This window comes from Salmo salar, chromosome ssa10 (assembly GCF_905237065.1).
Source record: "Salmo salar chromosome ssa10, Ssal_v3.1, whole genome shotgun sequence".
Taxonomy (NCBI): domain Eukaryota; kingdom Metazoa; phylum Chordata; class Actinopteri; order Salmoniformes; family Salmonidae; genus Salmo; species Salmo salar.
The window spans coordinates 110,285,837-110,304,180 of record NC_059451.1 but is presented as its reverse complement, the minus strand read 5'-3'; the positions used below and the strand labels follow the sequence as shown (position 1 = coordinate 110,304,180).

At 41.8% G+C, this 18,344-nt stretch overlaps 2 protein-coding genes across 2 annotated transcripts in view; both read right to left on the bottom strand.

Annotated features, from left to right (window-relative positions):
• Positions 1-222: 222 nt before the first annotated feature.
• Positions 223-9,371, bottom strand: samtor (S-adenosylmethionine sensor upstream of mTORC1). Its single transcript, XM_014125561.2, has 5 exons — positions 9,116-9,371; positions 4,770-4,911; positions 4,354-4,485; positions 4,061-4,175; positions 223-3,697 (listed from the first exon to the last, which is right to left on the bottom strand). Exons 1-5 carry the CDS (start codon positions 9,276-9,278, stop codon positions 3,065-3,067), a joined length of 1,185 nt encoding a protein of 394 aa, XP_013981036.1. The 5' UTR covers positions 9,279-9,371; the 3' UTR covers positions 223-3,064.
• Positions 9,372-16,520: 7,149 nt separating this feature from the next.
• LOC100196267 (laminin subunit beta-1) overlaps positions 16,521-18,344 on the bottom strand; it is a 36,659-nt gene continuing 34,835 nt past the window's right edge. The window contains exon 33 of the mRNA XM_045688425.1: positions 16,521-17,924. Within this exon, the coding sequence (XP_045544381.1) occupies positions 17,785-17,924 (140 nt within the window). The 3' untranslated portion in view covers positions 16,521-17,784. The remainder of the gene's footprint in view (positions 17,925-18,344) is intronic.

Genomic DNA, 18,344 nt, shown 5'->3' with positions numbered 1-18,344 from the left:
TTTTAGAAGATACATGTTTGGCCGAATCGAAGATGGTATCGCCAAGTTAAGGTTGGTCGAAAAGTCTGTTCTACGCCAAACAGTACCAATCCTGTAACGGCTAATGAAAGCATTACATTAGCCCGTTACAATCTACTAGCTAATCAGTACCATGACTCAATTAGTTTACTTCAGTCCTATAGAAAAACAGTGAATGGAAGAGGACACAATAATCACAAACACTGCATTTCCATTCATTTATAAAAGAGAGAAGAAAAGAAATGCACACGTTGTCGAAATCCTTAATACTGAAAATTAAGCTATTCATGCAAGTAATGGACTTAAAATCTTGGAAGACATGAGATGTATCCCTAAATGCTAACTGGTACAATTGACAACGCTCAAGAAAATGAACTATAATGATTAATGTATTTTCTGTTACTAAAGAGAAATAGTTGAAAGTACACCAAACATGAACTGACCAGAAAGTTAACAGATTTAGAGCAAGTTGAACGCAATGTAATTATTAATGAAAAATGACAAATTTAAACAAAATACATTGTTCTTCCGGTAAAACATTGACGCAATGATACTTTGCAGTGGTAGATGGTAGTAGGTAGCTCATTTGGACAGTTGCACATAAACATTTGGCAAACGAGGCCCGTTGTATGCTGCCAAGTGAAGTGTGAGTTTTCCAACTCAGTATGGCATGAGAATCAGGATTGCAAAAACATTACTGGCGATAAGTAAGAAGGCACCTTTAGGATTTCAGGTATCCTGATGTACATCATACTGTTTATACTAATAAGACTATGGTTGTTTGTGTTTGTATCCCAAATGGCACCCTATTCCCCATATAGTGCACTAGTTTCGAGCAAGGCCCATAAAGAATAGGATGGCATTTGGGAGACATAATCCTAAATCCCCCATGACAGGAATCACATGACTCATTGCAGCTGAGAGATTCATCTACTATTTATGAAGTAAAGTGCCACAGACAAGTACATTACGACAAACACACATCCACACTAAAAAGGGGAACATAAATACCATTCCCCATAAGATACAGTACTTTCAGGATACACCTGGCTATTGCTAAAATGCACTTTGATGGGATCAGAAGTTGCATGACTAATGAGACAGCAGGGTATTAGTGCAAAACCTCATTGAGGTGAATCATTTGGAATTGTATGAGCGCTCATAACAAGATCATTTTGAATTGTTTGGAGTTAAAACTTAAGCAGAGTACACATTTAGTACTTGCATGTGTAAAGCGATAGTCAAATGTACTTACTGATGCAACGAATGACTCAGTACTTGTTGATACTACACCTATACTAGCAACCCATAAATGGAAAAAGTAAATACAAAAACAATTACTATTTTTTAATTCAGAAATGACTAATGCTAGTCCCATGTAGCTGTTGGTAGAGAGTGGCGCTTGCAGCGCCAGGGTTATGGGTTTGATTCCCACGGGGGACCAGTATGAAAAAAGTGTAAAAAAATTTATGCACTTACTACCTACTGTAAGTCGCTCTGGATAAGAGCATCTGCTAAATGACAAAAATGTAAAAATGCTAAAGGCAAATGTTACTGTCCTCAGATACGACGTAGAGTATAGGAAGAGAGATGAACAGCAATTGACAGCTAGAGCTGGTCTCTTGGTCGACCTGTTTCACTTCAGTGGACATAATAAGATGTGTTTTATCGCCACATACACCGGATAGGTGCAGTGAAATGTGTTGTTTTAAAAGGGTCAGCCATAATAGTACGGTGCCCCTGGAGTAAATTAGGGTTAAGTGCCTTGCTCAAGGACACGTCGACAGAGTGTGGGCAGTCTTCTTTTTCGGAATATGTTACCAGTACCCAGAGAAGCTACCAGCTACCTATAAAAGAAGCAAAGACATTAATCCAGACCTATTATTGATCTGATAATGTAGCCTAAATATTGTTACAGTAAAAAATAAAAAAATAAAAGTGATTACAAATAAGGATGTAATGACAAAAAATGCTAAATCTTCTGGGTTACAACATAGAAGGTAAATTAACATTGATTAAAACCAGTTTCTTCACACCAGCACAGAAAAGAGAGCAATGACTATTTCACAACTCGTACCATGTTACACAATGAAAAAAACACGGTTAACAGTTTCACATTAGTAAAAGTAATTACATACACCTATCTTAAACTTCTAAAAATGCTACAAATCTATTGTAAAAGAGCCATGAAATCAGCCAAAAAAAATGCAGAATTAAAACACCATTTTCACACATGGTGTTGGACAAGACCAGTGTTCAAAAGGGAACAAATCAAAACATTTTGGCTGAGAGTACAATGTATTTTTCGTATTTTTTTTTTTTGAAAATTAAAATGCACACCAAGAATTAGAGAAAGTCTAGCCTCACCTGACTAACATCTCAGTCGCTCCACTCCAACCAAACGTGACAAACCTCTGTGGTATCAGTCCATTTAAGAGGGATTTAAAGTCAGCGGCTTGCTGGCACTGAAGCACATTCACTGTTTAACTACTAAGATAAAGCCTTTGAAGGAGTAAAGATTGCTTTTCTTCTGTTAGTAGAGAGTGAGATCAAAGATGGGATAAAAAACAAGGGGCAGAATTACTCTCAGTCTATCATGAGGGTATTCAGCTACCAAGTTCTTATTTTTTTTTAAACTACCTTATTTACTGAAGTGTGTGTGTGTATTGTGTTGAGTGACTAACCATCGAAGATATCGAAAAAATAAACAACTGACTTCTGTAAACGTCTTTTTCTTTCACTCTGTGCAAACTGCATTGTTTAGTTAAGGAAGAGGAGTGAGAGAAGAATGCAGCAGGTTCATTTGGTAGCGCAGCAGTTGGGTACAGACAGACTGTATCCCTCCCCCTTGGGCCTAACCACTCGATGTTGCATGTCTGAAGGCTCTGGATAGGTATAAGCAGTGTGGCGTTAAAGCGTCACCCATATTGCTTCCACGTTACAGATCTGCAAACATTGAAGGGTTATGGCCAAGAGGAGTGGTAGGGATCGAATTGGAACTGGTAAAAAAGAAGAGACTAGCTAGTAGGGTTTTAGCTGGTCTAGCTCAGCTCTGCAGTAGAATGGGGTCCTCCAGCTCATGTAGGAAGGGCACAGAGCTGCTCTGGCTCTCTCCGCTATCCGAGTCATATGGCGTGTCGGGCAGCTCCATGAAGCCCCATGCCAGCTGGTCATCCTCAAAGTCAGAGCGCGCCTGAACTGGCACGTCGGTGTAGTCCTCCTCCTCGGGGGATTGGAAGTCCTGAGGGATGTAGAGCATCTCGGGGTAGTTACGGCTGACCAGGTCGCTGGTGGTGGCCAGGGACACCTTGCGGAAGGCGATGAGGTGCATGTGGGAGAACTTGATGTACTTGCAGCGCCTGAAGCCAAGCGACTCCACCGCCACGCGCCAGCTGCGCATCATGAAGGTGTGGCGGTTCTGGTGAGAGGAGTCTGGGGTGATGATGAGCAGCAGGCCGTGCAGTTCCAGCAGCTCGTGGGCCTTCTTGCAGCAGATCCAGCGTTGGTAAGGCGAGGGGAAGTAGGAGAGGAGCAGGGAGAAGACCACAACGTGGAAGAGCTGGGCGGGCAGGGCGTCAATGGGGCTACGCAGCTGTCTCAGGAAGGCTTCCACTGTGTCACCAGCCAGTTGCAGAGGCTGCTGGAGCTGGAGGTTGAGGAAGTCACACTTGTATACACTCTGAGGGGAAAGGGTAGAAACAGATACTTTAGAGCAACACAAGTTGTTCTCATCATGCAGTGGCATTTTAGACCCATATCTAAGACCCACTGTTCTTAATCCATTTAGTTATCCAAATCACTCGATGCTAATATTCTGCCAGTTCCTTCACAGCAGGTCAGGTTTCATTCCCATCAACTGTTGACACTTACTGTCAAGGGACAGTATTGTTCTGTGGTCTGATATTCACACAATGAATATCCCTGACATGTTTTAATTTATTTAACTAGGCATTTTGTCCCGGCAGGAAATTAGTGAGAAAGACAGAGTCAGGACTTTCTAGCTGGGACCGAGGGAGTGATCACAGACAGTAATAGTACATACCTCGACCGCAGGCACTATGTCAATACCGACTGTGAGGAACTCGTCAAACTTCAGGAAGGGGTTAAAACAGCTGCCAACGTCCAGCAGCCGCATTTTACCAAGCTGGGGGACGGACCTTCAACCAGAGGCGTTAAGTTAGCGTTAAGTTCGACATAGTAAGAATGCTTAATGAGAGCAGTAGCTAATAGAGGTAAGATGTGTCAATATGAACGCACAACAGAGCACGCTGACACAGAGCAAAATAGTCAGCTAAAAATGGACATGTTTGATTTAACACTGTCACAATACAGTACCTGGGGATAGAGGAGCTATAGGGCTGGTCACTCAGAGCTGTGGCCGACATGGCCATGGCAAGCCTGGCACTCTTCTCATCCTTCTCCAACATTCTTTTCATCCCACCATCCTGAAAATACTCCTGGCAAACACTGGAAAAATTGTCCCGAAACGTCACACAAATGGTATTAATGCCTTACTGTTAAAACAGTGATATGCTAAGAAATAAAAATGGGGCAAATCCTAACTTTCCATTGGAATCAATGCATGACTAAGTGAAAATTCAACAAGCAGAAGTTAGGATTTACCCTACAGTGTTGATATCGAAAGGGCTGGATGAGTCATCAGAGTAAGCATAGAGCAGTGGAGTTCTGAGCTAGTACAACACAGCCAGAGGGTTATTTACACAGTCTCCTTTTGTGGGGGACTATTTTACCTGCGACACCACTCGATGCGTCCCTCTCCCTCGCAGGTCTTGGCCCAGTGGTTGTCAGCCAGGTTCCTCATAGCCAGGGCGTATTCACTCAGAGTCTGTTCATCTTCACAGTGCTCTCGCCAGATCTTCTCAAAATCACCCACTGTGGAAAGATAACAGGCAGCAGGAGGTTGAAACAAAGTTAACAAACCCAACCAAATCACCTCACACCATACAGTATGACATGCATATAGTAAAACTACTAAGCACTGTGGGCTACATGAAAGTGGGCCAGACACTGATGCTTTGTTTTCCCATTTCATCACATTGAAATTCTTCATTATAAAATGGCAGGAATTGAAAGTTAGTCCTGTCAGTTGTGTTTCTAAAAATAACACGCAAGCATAGTATGTACGTAGAGTGCACAATAAGCCAACATGAATGTACCTACTTATAAAGTGTGGCCATTAATTCAAGAGGAATCACAATCGTTCAGCCCTTCAGATGAAAACACCACAGGCTAACACTGCTGACGCAACATTGCTTCAACATTTTGAAAACGGTTACTCGTCATTATATGTCAGGCATATCTGAAAACTGGATTTTCAATAGCTGTCTTCACTTCTGTTCCTAGCTCTACATCTTCACAAATTCCCTGCAACAGGTCTTCCCAGACGCACAGCAGAATGTGTGTTTCGAGAGCAAACACGCTGATAAGGAAGAAATCCCATGACCACATGGGGGAAAAAACCTATATCAGATTTGCAGAAATAAACGACAACAAGACGGGCTAGAATAAACATCAGTAGTACAAATCATGATTACTGTGGTAGCAATGCCAAGCAGACCAGATCATGCTTTACTTATTAACCAATCATGGTGTCAGCTGACAGGGTCTTTTCAAGAGCATCAGCTAGCCAGTCCTTCTGCTAAAGTGGAAAGGACCTGTTGAATGCAACTTTTTTTAAATTAATTACTTTGTGTGATTATTGCAATATATACCTACATACCAGTTGAAGTCGGAAATTTACATACACCTTAGCCAAATACATTTAAACTCAGTTTCACAATTTCTGACATTTAATCCTAGTAAAATGTCCCTGTCTTAGGTCAGTTAGGATCACCACTTTATTTTAAGAAAGTCATATGTCAGAATAATAGTAGAGAGAATGACTTATTACAGCTTTATTTCTTTCGTCACATTCCCAGTGGGTCAGAAGTTTACATACACTCAGTATTTGGTAGCATTGCATTTAAATTGTTTAACTTGGGTCAAACGTGTCGGGTAGCCTTCCACAAGCTTCCCACAATAAGTTGTGGCCCATTCCTCCTGAGAGAGCTGGTGTAACAAAGTCAGGTTTGTAGGTCTCCTTGCTCGCACACTTTTTCAGTTCTGCCCACAAATTTTCTATGGGATTGAGGTCAGGGCTTTGTGATGGCCACTCCAATACCTTGACTTTGTTGTCCTTAAGCCATTTTGCCACAACTTTGGAAGTATGCTTGGGGTCATTGTCCATTTGGAAGACCCATTTGCAACCAGGTTTTAACTTCCTGACTGATGTCTTGAGATGTTGTTTCAATATATCCACAATTTTCTGTCCTCATGATGCCACCTATTTTGTAAAGTGCACTATTCCCTCCTGCAGCAAAGCACCCCCACAACATGATGCTGCCACCCCCGTGCTTCATGGTTGAGATGGTGTTCTTCGGCGTGCAAGCATCAGCCTTTTCCCTCCAAACATAACGATGGTCATTATGGCCAAACAGTTCTATTTTTGTTTCATCAGACCAGAGGACATTCCTCCAAAAAGTACAATCTTTGTCACCATGTGCAGTTGCAAACCGTAGTCTGGCTTTTTTAATGACGGTTTTGGAGCAGTGGCTTCTTCCTTGCAGAGCGGCCTTTCAGGTTATGTCGACATAGGACTCATTTTACTGTGGATATAGATACTTTTGTACCCGTTTCCTCCATCTTCACAAGGTCCTTTGCTGTTATTCTGGGATTGATTTGCACTTTTCGCACCAAAGTATGTTCATCTATAGGAGACAGAACTTCCTGAGCGGTATGACGGCTGCGTGGTCCCATGGTGTTTATACTTGCGTACTATTGTTTGTACAGATGAACGTGGTACCTTCAGGCGTTTGGAAATTGCTCACAAGGATGAACCAGACTTGGAGGTCTACAATTTTTTTCTGACGTCTTGGCTTAGTTCTTTTGATTTTCCCATGATGTCAGGCAAAGAGGCACTGAGTTTGAAGGTAGGCCTTGAAATACATCCCTCAGATCAAATACATTGTAGTTACTCCACAATACTAACCTAATTTAAAAAATAAAAAAAAGAGTGAAAGGAAGCCTGTACTGATTAAAATATTCAAAAATGTGCACCCTGTTTGCAACAAGGCACAAAAGTAATAATGCAAAGAAATGTGGCAAAGCAATTCTATTTTTTGTCCTGAATACAAAGTTATGTTTGGGGCAAATCCAATACATTACTGAGTACTGCTCTCCATATTTGCAAGCATAGTGTTGGCTGCATTATGTTATGGGTATGATATTTATCCTGGGAAAAACTTTTTTTTTTAACAGATTGGAGCTAAGCACAGGCAAAATCCTAGAGGAGAACCTGGTTCAGTCTGCTTTCCACCAGACACTGGGAGATGAATTCACCTTTCAGCAGGACAAGTGTGGCCAAGTTACAGTTTTGACTTATATCTACGACAAGACCTGAAATGGTTGTCTAGCAATGATTAACAACCAATTTGACAGAGCTTGAAGAATTTTTTAATGAATGGGCAAATGCAAAAATCCTGGTGTGGAAAGCGCTTAAGAGACTTACCCAGAAAGACTCACAGCTGTAGTCGCTGCTAAAGGTGATTCTAACATGCATTGACTCAGGGGGTTGAATACTTATCTAAATCAAGATGGTGTATTTTTTCCAAAATTTTTATACAAATTGTTAGAATTTTTCTTCCACTTTGTTGGAGTATTTTGTGTAGATCATTGACAAATAAAAGGACAATCAAATCAATTGTAATCCCCTTTTGTAACAAAATGTGGAAAAAGGTCAAAGGGTATGAATACTTTCTGAAGACACTATGTTGAGCAATATTTTTTGAACATCCAAATGCAATACATATCGGCACCTAAATATCGTGATAATATCAAAATCGTACGGTTCCTGGCAATTCCCAGCCCTATTAGGAATACGTTTACTGGCAGATTCCTCCATTGGTTACGTCTGTACCGCCTGCCCTACAGCTGAATGGAAGACAAGTTCCTGCAAAGGCCAATAAAGTGAACTAAACCAGAAATGCCTAAATCTTCTGACCTCTTTATGGTGTTTGGTTTGTGACCAATGATCTGCGAAGGGTCCAATAGTGAAAAGCATGTTTGCTTTACCTTTGTTTTCAATGAAAGGACCTAAATATTGGAGTTAATAACAAGGAGACAGAATCCTGTCTCAATACTAGGCCTCAGACCTTTCAGAGTCCACTTTTCCTTTTTTTAGCTAGGCAAGTCAGTTAAGAACAAATTCTTATTTACAATGACATTTCACTTTGAAGGACGTTAGAAAATGTTCATTCAAAACAGACAGGGATCTCAATTCAGCAACTCTGGATGATATGTGCTCATACTATTGGCATATGCCGGTGTCTCATAACATCCCATAATGGATGAGCCTTTGAGTTTTTACTTGTTGAGACTTGTTCTTTTCAGTTTCAGAACAGGGGTGTATTCATTAGCTGGATTCCATTGCAAAACGTTTGCAAAATAAACTATAGGAACCAAACGGAGAGGGACCTGAATTTGTCCAATAGAAACTAGTTTTTTTTTGCAAAACGTTTCCCGATTGGAGTAAACGGTTTCCGTTGCTAAACATGACGTCAAACAAAATGCCATACAACCCATGTTGATCTCTTCGCCAGTACCCATGATCCAGTATGTTACAATTGAACAACCTTACCAAATCACTGTATGGCTGTAAGAGGCGCGATTATTATTTAAAAAAATTGATGACTGCCAAATAATCTAATGGGGGACAAACAAGGCAAACATAGCCTAGTTTAAAGTGCACACTGCAGATTGACATGTTCACAGGCGGCCTTGATCTAGCGTTAGTTTGACCTTATTTAAATTAGGTGAATGTAACGTTAGGCACATGTCCCATGATTGCATGACAATGTTTTTGTATTTTTTAGACAGTAGAGCAGCGAGACCCTGACATGTTGCCAGTCACTTGCAGTTTGTGCAAGGCCCCAAAAATAGGAAATAACGTTAGCTACCTAATCCGGGCCTTGTTTTCGATCAATTTAAATAGCCCGTTTGATGAGACGCCGTACCCCTGAATTGGGCAAAGCTAGCGTACCTTCTCGGTATTTTCTTCGCAGTTTTCTATGGACGTTCTTGACGACTCCGGACAGTTTTTCCTGCTCCTTCTTCTTGCACCGCGTTTCTTTCGGAATGAGAACGTAGCACGGCTCCAGTTCGGTTTCTGTCTCTCCTGTCTCAGCATTGTTCACCGGGTCCATAGTCCTACGACACTTCTCCTCCTTCACATCTAGCTACTATCTAGCTACTAGCTAGCTACCGGTGTCGGCCTCCGCGCATCCGATCCACTAGCCAAATACGCGCGTGCTGATTGGTTCGCCTGGAAAGATGTATTGTGGAGTTGACAACTGTATGACCAATCACAGAGCTGAAAACAGAAACGCCTTCTTATAGCTGTTTGCTGTTTAAATTGAATTATACCAAAGATGATGGACATACTGACAAAATACATGTCTCTCCGAGTCCGCCCACAATGGGAGTCGTTGTCCACAAAGTGGAATGGCGAGCTGTGTAGTTCCCGGCTTTCTTTTCTTTAGATTGGTGGATACATCTCATTATTGTAATCTTTTTTTGAGTATAGCCTCATACCATGAATATGTGTAGCCATCTTGAGACAACTCCGATATAAAGTGTTTTTTCTCAAAGTTGCCGTGATGTCACGTGTTCTACTTATATCAGTACACTCATAACAACTTAAGCATTCAAAAACGTATATTTGATCACATAAACCTCGCATAGCAAACAAGCCATTCATTTTTATGTTGACCAAATCCGACACTCTCATTGACCTCCATACAAAAACTCCTTGCTTGGTGGGCGAAACGACGAAAAAAAAACGCCACTTGCTGGAGGGAGACAGATTTTCTGCCGAGTTGGTTCTGTCCCTTCCTCTTCCATGGCGTTGTTGAATACTTGTTTCTGATTGGTTTGAAGGGCATTCTAGAGTGTGGACTATTTAAGCAATAAGGCACGAGTGGGTGTGGTATATGGCCAATATACCACGGCTAAGGGCTTTTCATACGCACGACCCATCTTGGAGTGCCTAGACACAGCCTTTAGCCGTGGTATATTGGCCATAGACCACACACCCCTGAGGTGCCTTATTGCTATTTTAAACTGGTTACCAACATATAATTAGAGCATTAAAAATAAATGTTTTGTGATACCTGTGTTATATGGTCTGAAATACCACGGCTGTCAGCCAATCAGCATTCAGGGCTCAAACCACCCAGTTTAGAATTCCATTTATAAACCGGGTGGTTCGAGCCCTGAATGCTGATGGCTGAAAGCCATGGTGTATCAGACTGTATACCATGGGTGTGATCAACAATTACTATTTACTGGTCTAATTGCGTTGGTAACCAGTTTATAATAGCAATAATGCACCTCAGGGGTTTGTGGTATTTGGCCAATATACCATGGCTAAGTGCTGTATCCAGGCACTCCGCATTGCATGGTGCGAAAGATCAGCCCTTAGTTGTGGTATATTGGCCATATACCACACCTCCTCAGGCAATATTGCTTACATTTACATTTACGTCATTTAGCAGACGCTCTTATCCAGAGCGACTTATAAATTGGTGCATTCACCTTATGATATCCAGTGGAACAACCACTTTACAATAGTACATCTATATCTTTTTTGGGGGGGGTAGAAGGATTACTTTATCCTAACAGCTTACGTAACATACAGTATAATTCAATAGCTATAGTTCATTCTTACATTTTCTATTGAGCAGCTTTTGAAAGCAAAAGTCAAATTGAAAACATTGTTGGTGTAACAGTATAGCTTCCATCCCTCTCCTCTCCCCTACCTGGGCTCGAACCAGGGACCCTACTTCAAGGTCTCAGAGCAACTGACATCACCGATGTCGCTATTAGCGCGCACCCTAGCCATTTCACATCGGTTACACTCACCACCCTTTTGACCTGCTCCTTTTCCGCAACAACCAGTGATCCGGGTCACAGCACCAATGTAACAGTATAGCTTCCGTCCCACTCCTCGCCCCAACCAGGGCTCGAACCAGGGACGCTCTGCACACATCAACAACTGCCTCCCACGAAGCATCATTACCCATCGCTCCACAAAAGCCGCGGCCCTTGCAGAGCAAGGGGAACAACTACTTCAAGGTCTCAGAGCGAGTGACGTCACCGATTGAAACGCTATTAGCGCGCACCCCGCTAACTAGCTAGCCATTTCACATCGGTTACATTGACATTGTTGAATACAATTTTCATAATAGCAAGATAGGACTGACAGTTTGGTTAGCTAAACTAGGAAGTCTGTTTGTTTGTTACCAAGACAACTACTGTAGTTTTCTAGTAAACTTGCTAGCTACTTCACTGTTTGTTGAATACATTTCTACCAGCAAATGAACACAATTCTCATCCCCCACAGTGAAGCATGGTGGTGGCAGCATCATGCTGTGGGGATGTTTTTTATTGGCAGGGACTGGGAAACTGGTCAGAATTGAAGGAATGACGGATAGTGTTTAATACAGGGAAATTCTTGAGGGAAACCTGTTTCAGTCTTCGAGAGATTTGAGACTGGGACGGAGGTTTACCTTCCAGCAGGACAATGACCCTAAGCATTCTGCTAAAGCAACACTTGAGTGGTTTAAGGTAAACATTTAAATGTATTGGAATGGCCTAGTCAAATCCCAGACCTCAATCCAATTGAGAATCTGTGGTATGACTTAAAGATTGCTGTATACCAGCGGAACCCATCCAACTTGAAGGAGTTTTGCCTTGAGGAATGGGCAAAAATCCCAGTGGCTAGACGTGCCAAGTTTATAGAGACATACCCCAAGAGAATTGCAGCTGTAATTGCTGCAAAAGGTGGCTCTACAAAGTATTGACTTTGGGGGGTGAATTGTTATGCACGCTCAAGTTTTCAGTTTTTTTGTCTTATTTCTTGTTTGTTTCACAATAAAAAATATTTTGCATCTTCATAGTGGTAGGCATGTTGTGTAAATCAAATGATACAACCCCCCCACAATCCATTTTAATTTCAGGCTGTAAGGCAACAAAACAGGAAAAATGCCAAGGGGGTGAATACTTTCGCAAACCACTGTATATTAGCTTCATTTAGAGGTGACAGCTTTATAATGTATTGTAGCCAATCTAAAACGTGTATGCAAATGTGGATGTAAGAGAACAGGTTGCTCTGGTTTTAAAGTCTGGCCACAATGAGCTACTGGAGGCATTTTTCCTGTATGCATGTTGTTCCAGGCACAACAAAATAATGAGGTCCCTGGGTATGATGTCCCAGCCTAGGAGCCTGGAACAACATATATTTAGGATGTTCCTGGGACAATATTTAGGCAAAGAGATTCCATCCTCTCTGATTCAGGTTTGATGTTCTTGAATTAAGTTCCTGGCCTGGGAGCCTCTAGCAGCACTTGCAACAATGGGTTACTTTGTAGCTACATACTGCCACCTAATGGTAGGTAATATTGAGACAGAATCCTCCTCAGACCTTCCAGAGTCCACTTTGGAGGACATGTTAGAAAATCTTGTTCAGACAGGGATCTCAATTCAGCAACTTTGGATGAAACCATGTGCTCATACTATTGACATGAGGCCTGTGGCTCATTAAACATCCTATTGTGGATGAGCCGTGTGAACTTGAGATTTGACTTGTAGGATTGTGCTCTTCTTAGTTTCACAGGTAACAATGACATCACACAAAATCCATTGGTGACGTTAATATTCACATGGAAAAGTCCACAGACCCACTCCAAAAGGCTTTCGGAGCCATCATCGACTCAGTGGGTTTTGTCCAACATGTCTCCGGACCTACTCATACTCTGAACCTAGTTTTGTCCCGTGGAATACATTTTGTGGATCTTAATGTTTTTCCTCATAATCCTGGACTATTGGACCACCATTTTATTACGTTTGCAATTGCAACAAATAATCTGCTCAGACCCCAACCAAAAATCATCAAAAGCTGTGCTAAAAATTCTCGGACAACCCAAAGATTCCTAGATGCCCTTCCAGACTCCCTCCACCTACCCAAGGATGTCAGAGTACAAAAATCAGTTAACCAACTAACTGAGGAAGTCAATTTAACCTTGCTTAATACCCTAGATGCAGTAACACCCCTAAAAACTAAAAACATTTGTCATAAGAAACTAGCTCCCTGGTATACAGAAAATACCCGAGCTCTGAAACAAGCTTCCTGAAAATTGGAATGGAAATGGCGCAACACCAAACTGGAAGTCTTCCAACTAGCTTGGAAAGACAGTACCGTGCAGTATCGAAGAGCCCTCACTGCTGCTCGATCATCCTATTTCTCCAACTTAATTGAGGAAAATAAGAACAATCCAAAATTTATTTTTGATACTGTCGCAAAGCTAACTAAAAAGCAGCATTCCCCAAGAGAGGATGGCTTTAACTTCAGCAGTGATAAATTCATGAACTTCTTTGACGAAAAGATCATGATTATTAGAAAGGAAATTATGGACTCCTCTTTAAATCTGCGTATTCCTCCAAAGCTCAGTTGTCCTGAGTCTGCACAACACTGCCAGGACCTAGGATCAAGGGAGAAACTCAAGTTTTTTAACACTATACTACAATGATTAAAATAATCATGGCCTCTAAACCTTCAAGCTGCATACAGGACCCTATTCCAACTAAACTACTGAAAGAGCTGCTTCCTGTGCTTGGCCCTCCTATGTTGAAGATAATAAAAAGCTCTCTATCCACCGGATGTGTACCAAACTCACTAAAAGTGGCAGTAATAAAGCCTCTCCTGAAAAAACCAAACCTTGACCCAGAAAATATTTTAAAAACTATCGGCCTATATCGAATCTCCCATTCCTCTCAAAAAAATGTAAAAGCTGTTGCGAAGCAACTCACTGCCTTCCTGAAGACAAACAATGTATACGAAACGCTTCAGTCTCGTTTTAGACCCCATGATAGCACTGAGACTGCACTTGTGAAGGTGGTAAATTACCTTTTAATGGCGTCAGACCGAGGCTCTGCATCTGTCCTCGTGCTCCTAGACCTTAGTGCTGCTTTTGATACCATTGATCACCACATTCTTTTGGAGAGATTGGAAACCCAAATTGGTCTACACGGAAAAGTTCTGGCCTGGTTTAGATCTTATCTGTCAGAAAGATATCAGTTTGTCTCTGTAGATGGTTTGTCCTCTGACAAATCAACTGTAAATGTTGGTGTTCCTCAAGGCTCCGTTTAGGACCACTATTGTTTTCACTATATATTTTACCTCTTGGTGATGTCATTTGGAAACATAATGTTAACTTTCACTGCCATGCGGACGACAAACAGCTGTACATTTCAATGAAACATGGTGAAGCCCCAAAATTGCCCTCCCTGGAAGCCTGTGTTTCAGACATAAGGAAGTGGATGGCGGCAGATGTTCTGCTTTTAAACTCGGTCAAAACAGAGATGCTAGTTCTAGGTCCCAAGAAACAAAGAGATCTTCTGTTGAATCTGACAATTAATCTTGATGGTTGTACAGTCATCTCAAATAAAACTGTGAAGGACCTCGGCGTTACTTTGGACCCTGATCTCTCTTTTGACGAACATATCAAGACTGTTTCAAGGACAGCTTTTTTCCATCTACGTAACATTGCAAAAATCAGAAACTTTCTGTCCAAAAATTACACAGAAAATTGTATCCATGCTTTTGTCACTTCTAGGTTAGACTACTGCAATGCTCTACTTTCCGGCTACCCGGATAAAGCACTAAATAAACTGCAGTTAGTGCTAAACACAGCTGCTAGAATCTTGACTAGAACCAACATTTTTTATCATATTACTCCAGTGCTAGCCTCTACACTGGCTTCCTGTTAAGGCTAGGGCTGATTTCAAGGTTTTACTGCTAACCTACAAAGCATTACATGGGCTTGCTCCTACCTATCTTTCCGATTTGGTCCTGCCGTACATACCTACACGTACACTATGGTCACAAGACGCAGGCCTCCTTTCTGTCCCTAGAATTTCTAAGCTAACAGCTGGAGGCAGGACTTTCTCCAAAAGAGCTCAATTTTTATGGAATGGTCTGTCTATCTATGTGAGAGTCCCAGACTCAGTCTTGACCTTTAAGTCTTTATTGAAGACTCATCTCTTCAGTAGGTCCTATGATTGAGTGTAGTCTGGCCCAGGAGTGTGAAGGTGAGCAGAAAGGCACTGGAGCAACGAACCGCCCTTGCTGTCTCTGCCTGGCCGCTTCCCCTCTCTCCACTGGGATTCTCTGCCTCAAACCCTATTACAGGGGCTGAGTCACTGGCTTACTGGTGCTCTTCCATGCCGTCCCTGAGTGGGTTGAGGCAGAGAATCCCTTGAGTGGGTTGAGTCAATGACGTGATCTTCCTGTCCGTGTTGGCCCCCCCCGTGGGTTTGTGCCGTGGGGGAGATCTTCGTGGGCTATACTCGGCATTGTCTCAGGATAGTAAGTTGGTGGTTGAAGATATCCCTCTAGTGGTGTGGGGGCTGTGCTTTGGCAAAGTGGGTGGGGTTATATCCTGCCTGTTTGGCCCTGTCCTGGGGTATCGTCGGACATGGCCACAGTGTCTCCTGACCCTTCCTGTTTCAACCTCCAGTATTTATGCTGCAACAGTTTATGTGTCGGAGGGCTAGTTATATCTGGAGTATTTCTCCTCTCTTATCCGGTGTCCTGTGTGAATTTAAGTATGCTCTCTCTAATTCTCTCTCTCTCTCCCTCCCTTCTCCTCGGAGGACCTGAGCCCTAGGACCACCTGGCCTGATGACTCCTTGCTGTCCCCAGTCCACCTGGTCGTGCTGCTGCTCCAGTTTCAACTGTTCTGTCTGCGGCTATGGAACCCTGACCTGTTACCTTGTCCCAGACCTGCTGTTTTCGACTCTCTCTCTCTACCGCACCTGCTGTCTCTACTCTGAATGATCGGCTATGAAAAGCCAACTGATATTTACTCCTGAGGTGCTGACCTGTTGCACCCTCTACAACCACTGTGATTATTATTATTTGACCCTGCTGGTCATCTATGAACATTTGAACATCTTGGCCATGTTCTGTTATAATCTCAACCCGGCACAGCCATAAGTGGACTGGCCACCCCTCATATCCTGGTTCCACTCTAGGTTTCTTCCTAGGTTCCGGCCTTTCTAGGGAGTTTTTCCTAGCCACCGTGCTTCTACACCTGCGTTGCTTGCTGTTTGGGGGTTTAGGCTGGGTTTCTGTACAGCACTTTGTGACATCAGCTGATGTAAGAAGGGCTTTATAAATACATTTGATTGATTGATTGATTGATTGATTGATTGATTGATACAACCCAACCAGGTTAACCTGTCTGCCAGTGTCCATAATATAGGCCTATGTGTGATTGAATAATCCATTTGTGATTCAAGTCAAATGAAAGTTACCACCCTGCTATCACCAATTCAAACATATCAGACCTGACTTATTCCAGGAAAGAAGGGATGAATGCATTCCATTGAAATTTGTGGCATATTATGAGAATTTATGAAGTGTCCTGTCACAATTGCCCTATGCTAGCACTAATAATTGTAATACATTGGTTTTAAAACACCTGTTAAAAATAAAATAACAAGGACACTATACAACAAAAAATAAGAGAATAAATCAAGGATAAAAACAAAATTGTGAGTAGCTTAATGTCTCTTGTGTTTCAGATCTAGCCAAAGCATTGGATCTAATGCTTAGTGTACACAGAAGGTCTCCTCTGTATGTGGCTGCCTCCCAGGAGTACTCTGAGGCCCCACAAACACATCCCCATTTTACCATAACAGGTACACTATAGTGTTAAGGTGAGAGGCTAAGGCTCAAAATAGTAAATATGTTTAAAAACAATAACTCTCAGAATTTGTCAAGATGTAACACATATTTGATGGGATTTCAAATGGGACGTTTTTTTTCCTCCAAATTGAAAATACATTTGTTGGTCAAGTTTTTGGTCAAGGTAACTTTGAAAGTAACCAGTTGGTTCATACAATGTTGCATACAAATATACAAAATAATCCAGTCTCATGGTAAAAAGTTAAGTCAAACCTTTACATTCATGCTTTCAGCCCTCAAAACATTGGTTTTCAAGCTCAAGAAAAATAATTGGTTTAAATGGAGAGGGAATTTCTTTGCAATCATTTCAAAACAATGCACATTTTCCTTTCTATTTTAAAATGTTAGGAGGATGGTCTTTTTCGTATTCCAAATATCCGTATGCACAAATTCGCCTCAAAGCTCTCATTCTCAAAAATTCGAACCATAACATTCTCACACATACTGTGTGCTAGAAGTACTGCCAAACAAGGTAGTTGTAAAGTCTGGCTGGTTCATGTCACTTTGTATATGTAGGCGATGATGTCTAGCTGGCACTGTGTATCTTAATGTTGGCTGTAGCTTGGCTGGTAAACTCTTTGGCAGGATTCTGATTTTCACTTATTCGTTCTCCTTGTTTCCTACAAATAGAAACAGATTACTTCTTTTTTATCCCCTGCTTTTTCCACACGAATACCACTTGTTGGACTTAGAAACAGTATAAAAGTAAACAGTAATCTTTGATTTCAAATGATGAAACCAGGGAGTGTGAGTGGGTGGTACGTTTAATGTGTCCAGTCTCTGGGGGCTCTGTGCCAGTAATATTAAATATCTTCTGGTTTAAAATGGCCCCTATTCCTTGGTTGGGATTCATTTTGCTTTGTGAACCAGTTTTCTTCACAACCCCGGACTGGGGGTTGTGTTTAAAACAGACAGGTGCTGTACACGGTGACTTTGTGACTGATCTCCTGCAGCAGCTCTTTGACAGCCTTCTCCAGATCCACCAACTGGTTGGCCTTGTCTTCCAGAGTCTTCTGGTTGTCCTCGTAGGACTTCTCTAAATCTGGATGGGAACCAAAAAGGAGAGATCCTACCGTCAAACTACTTGCTCAAAATCACAGGATGTGTATTATCCCTCCACACACCGGCTTTATAATCAGAACATGTAGAATGTCATGCAGTGAATACACACACTTGAGAAGAGAAAGTTAGAGGACCTGCGTAATTTCATGTTCAACTCTTGATTGGAAAAAGTGAATCAACATGAAGATGGAGATCTCATAGGTATTACAAACGGATCATGTTTATATATCCACTAAGCAGACACCATTGGAAAGTAGGGTCTGTGTAATGTAATGTTTGTGGTAAGGTCTGCCTCAATGCGTTGTAAGGACATATCGTGGTTGGACCCTGATGGTGTGTGTTTTAGGTAGTGAGTTGTGATTGTACACTGAACAAAAATCTAAACGCAACATGCAACAAT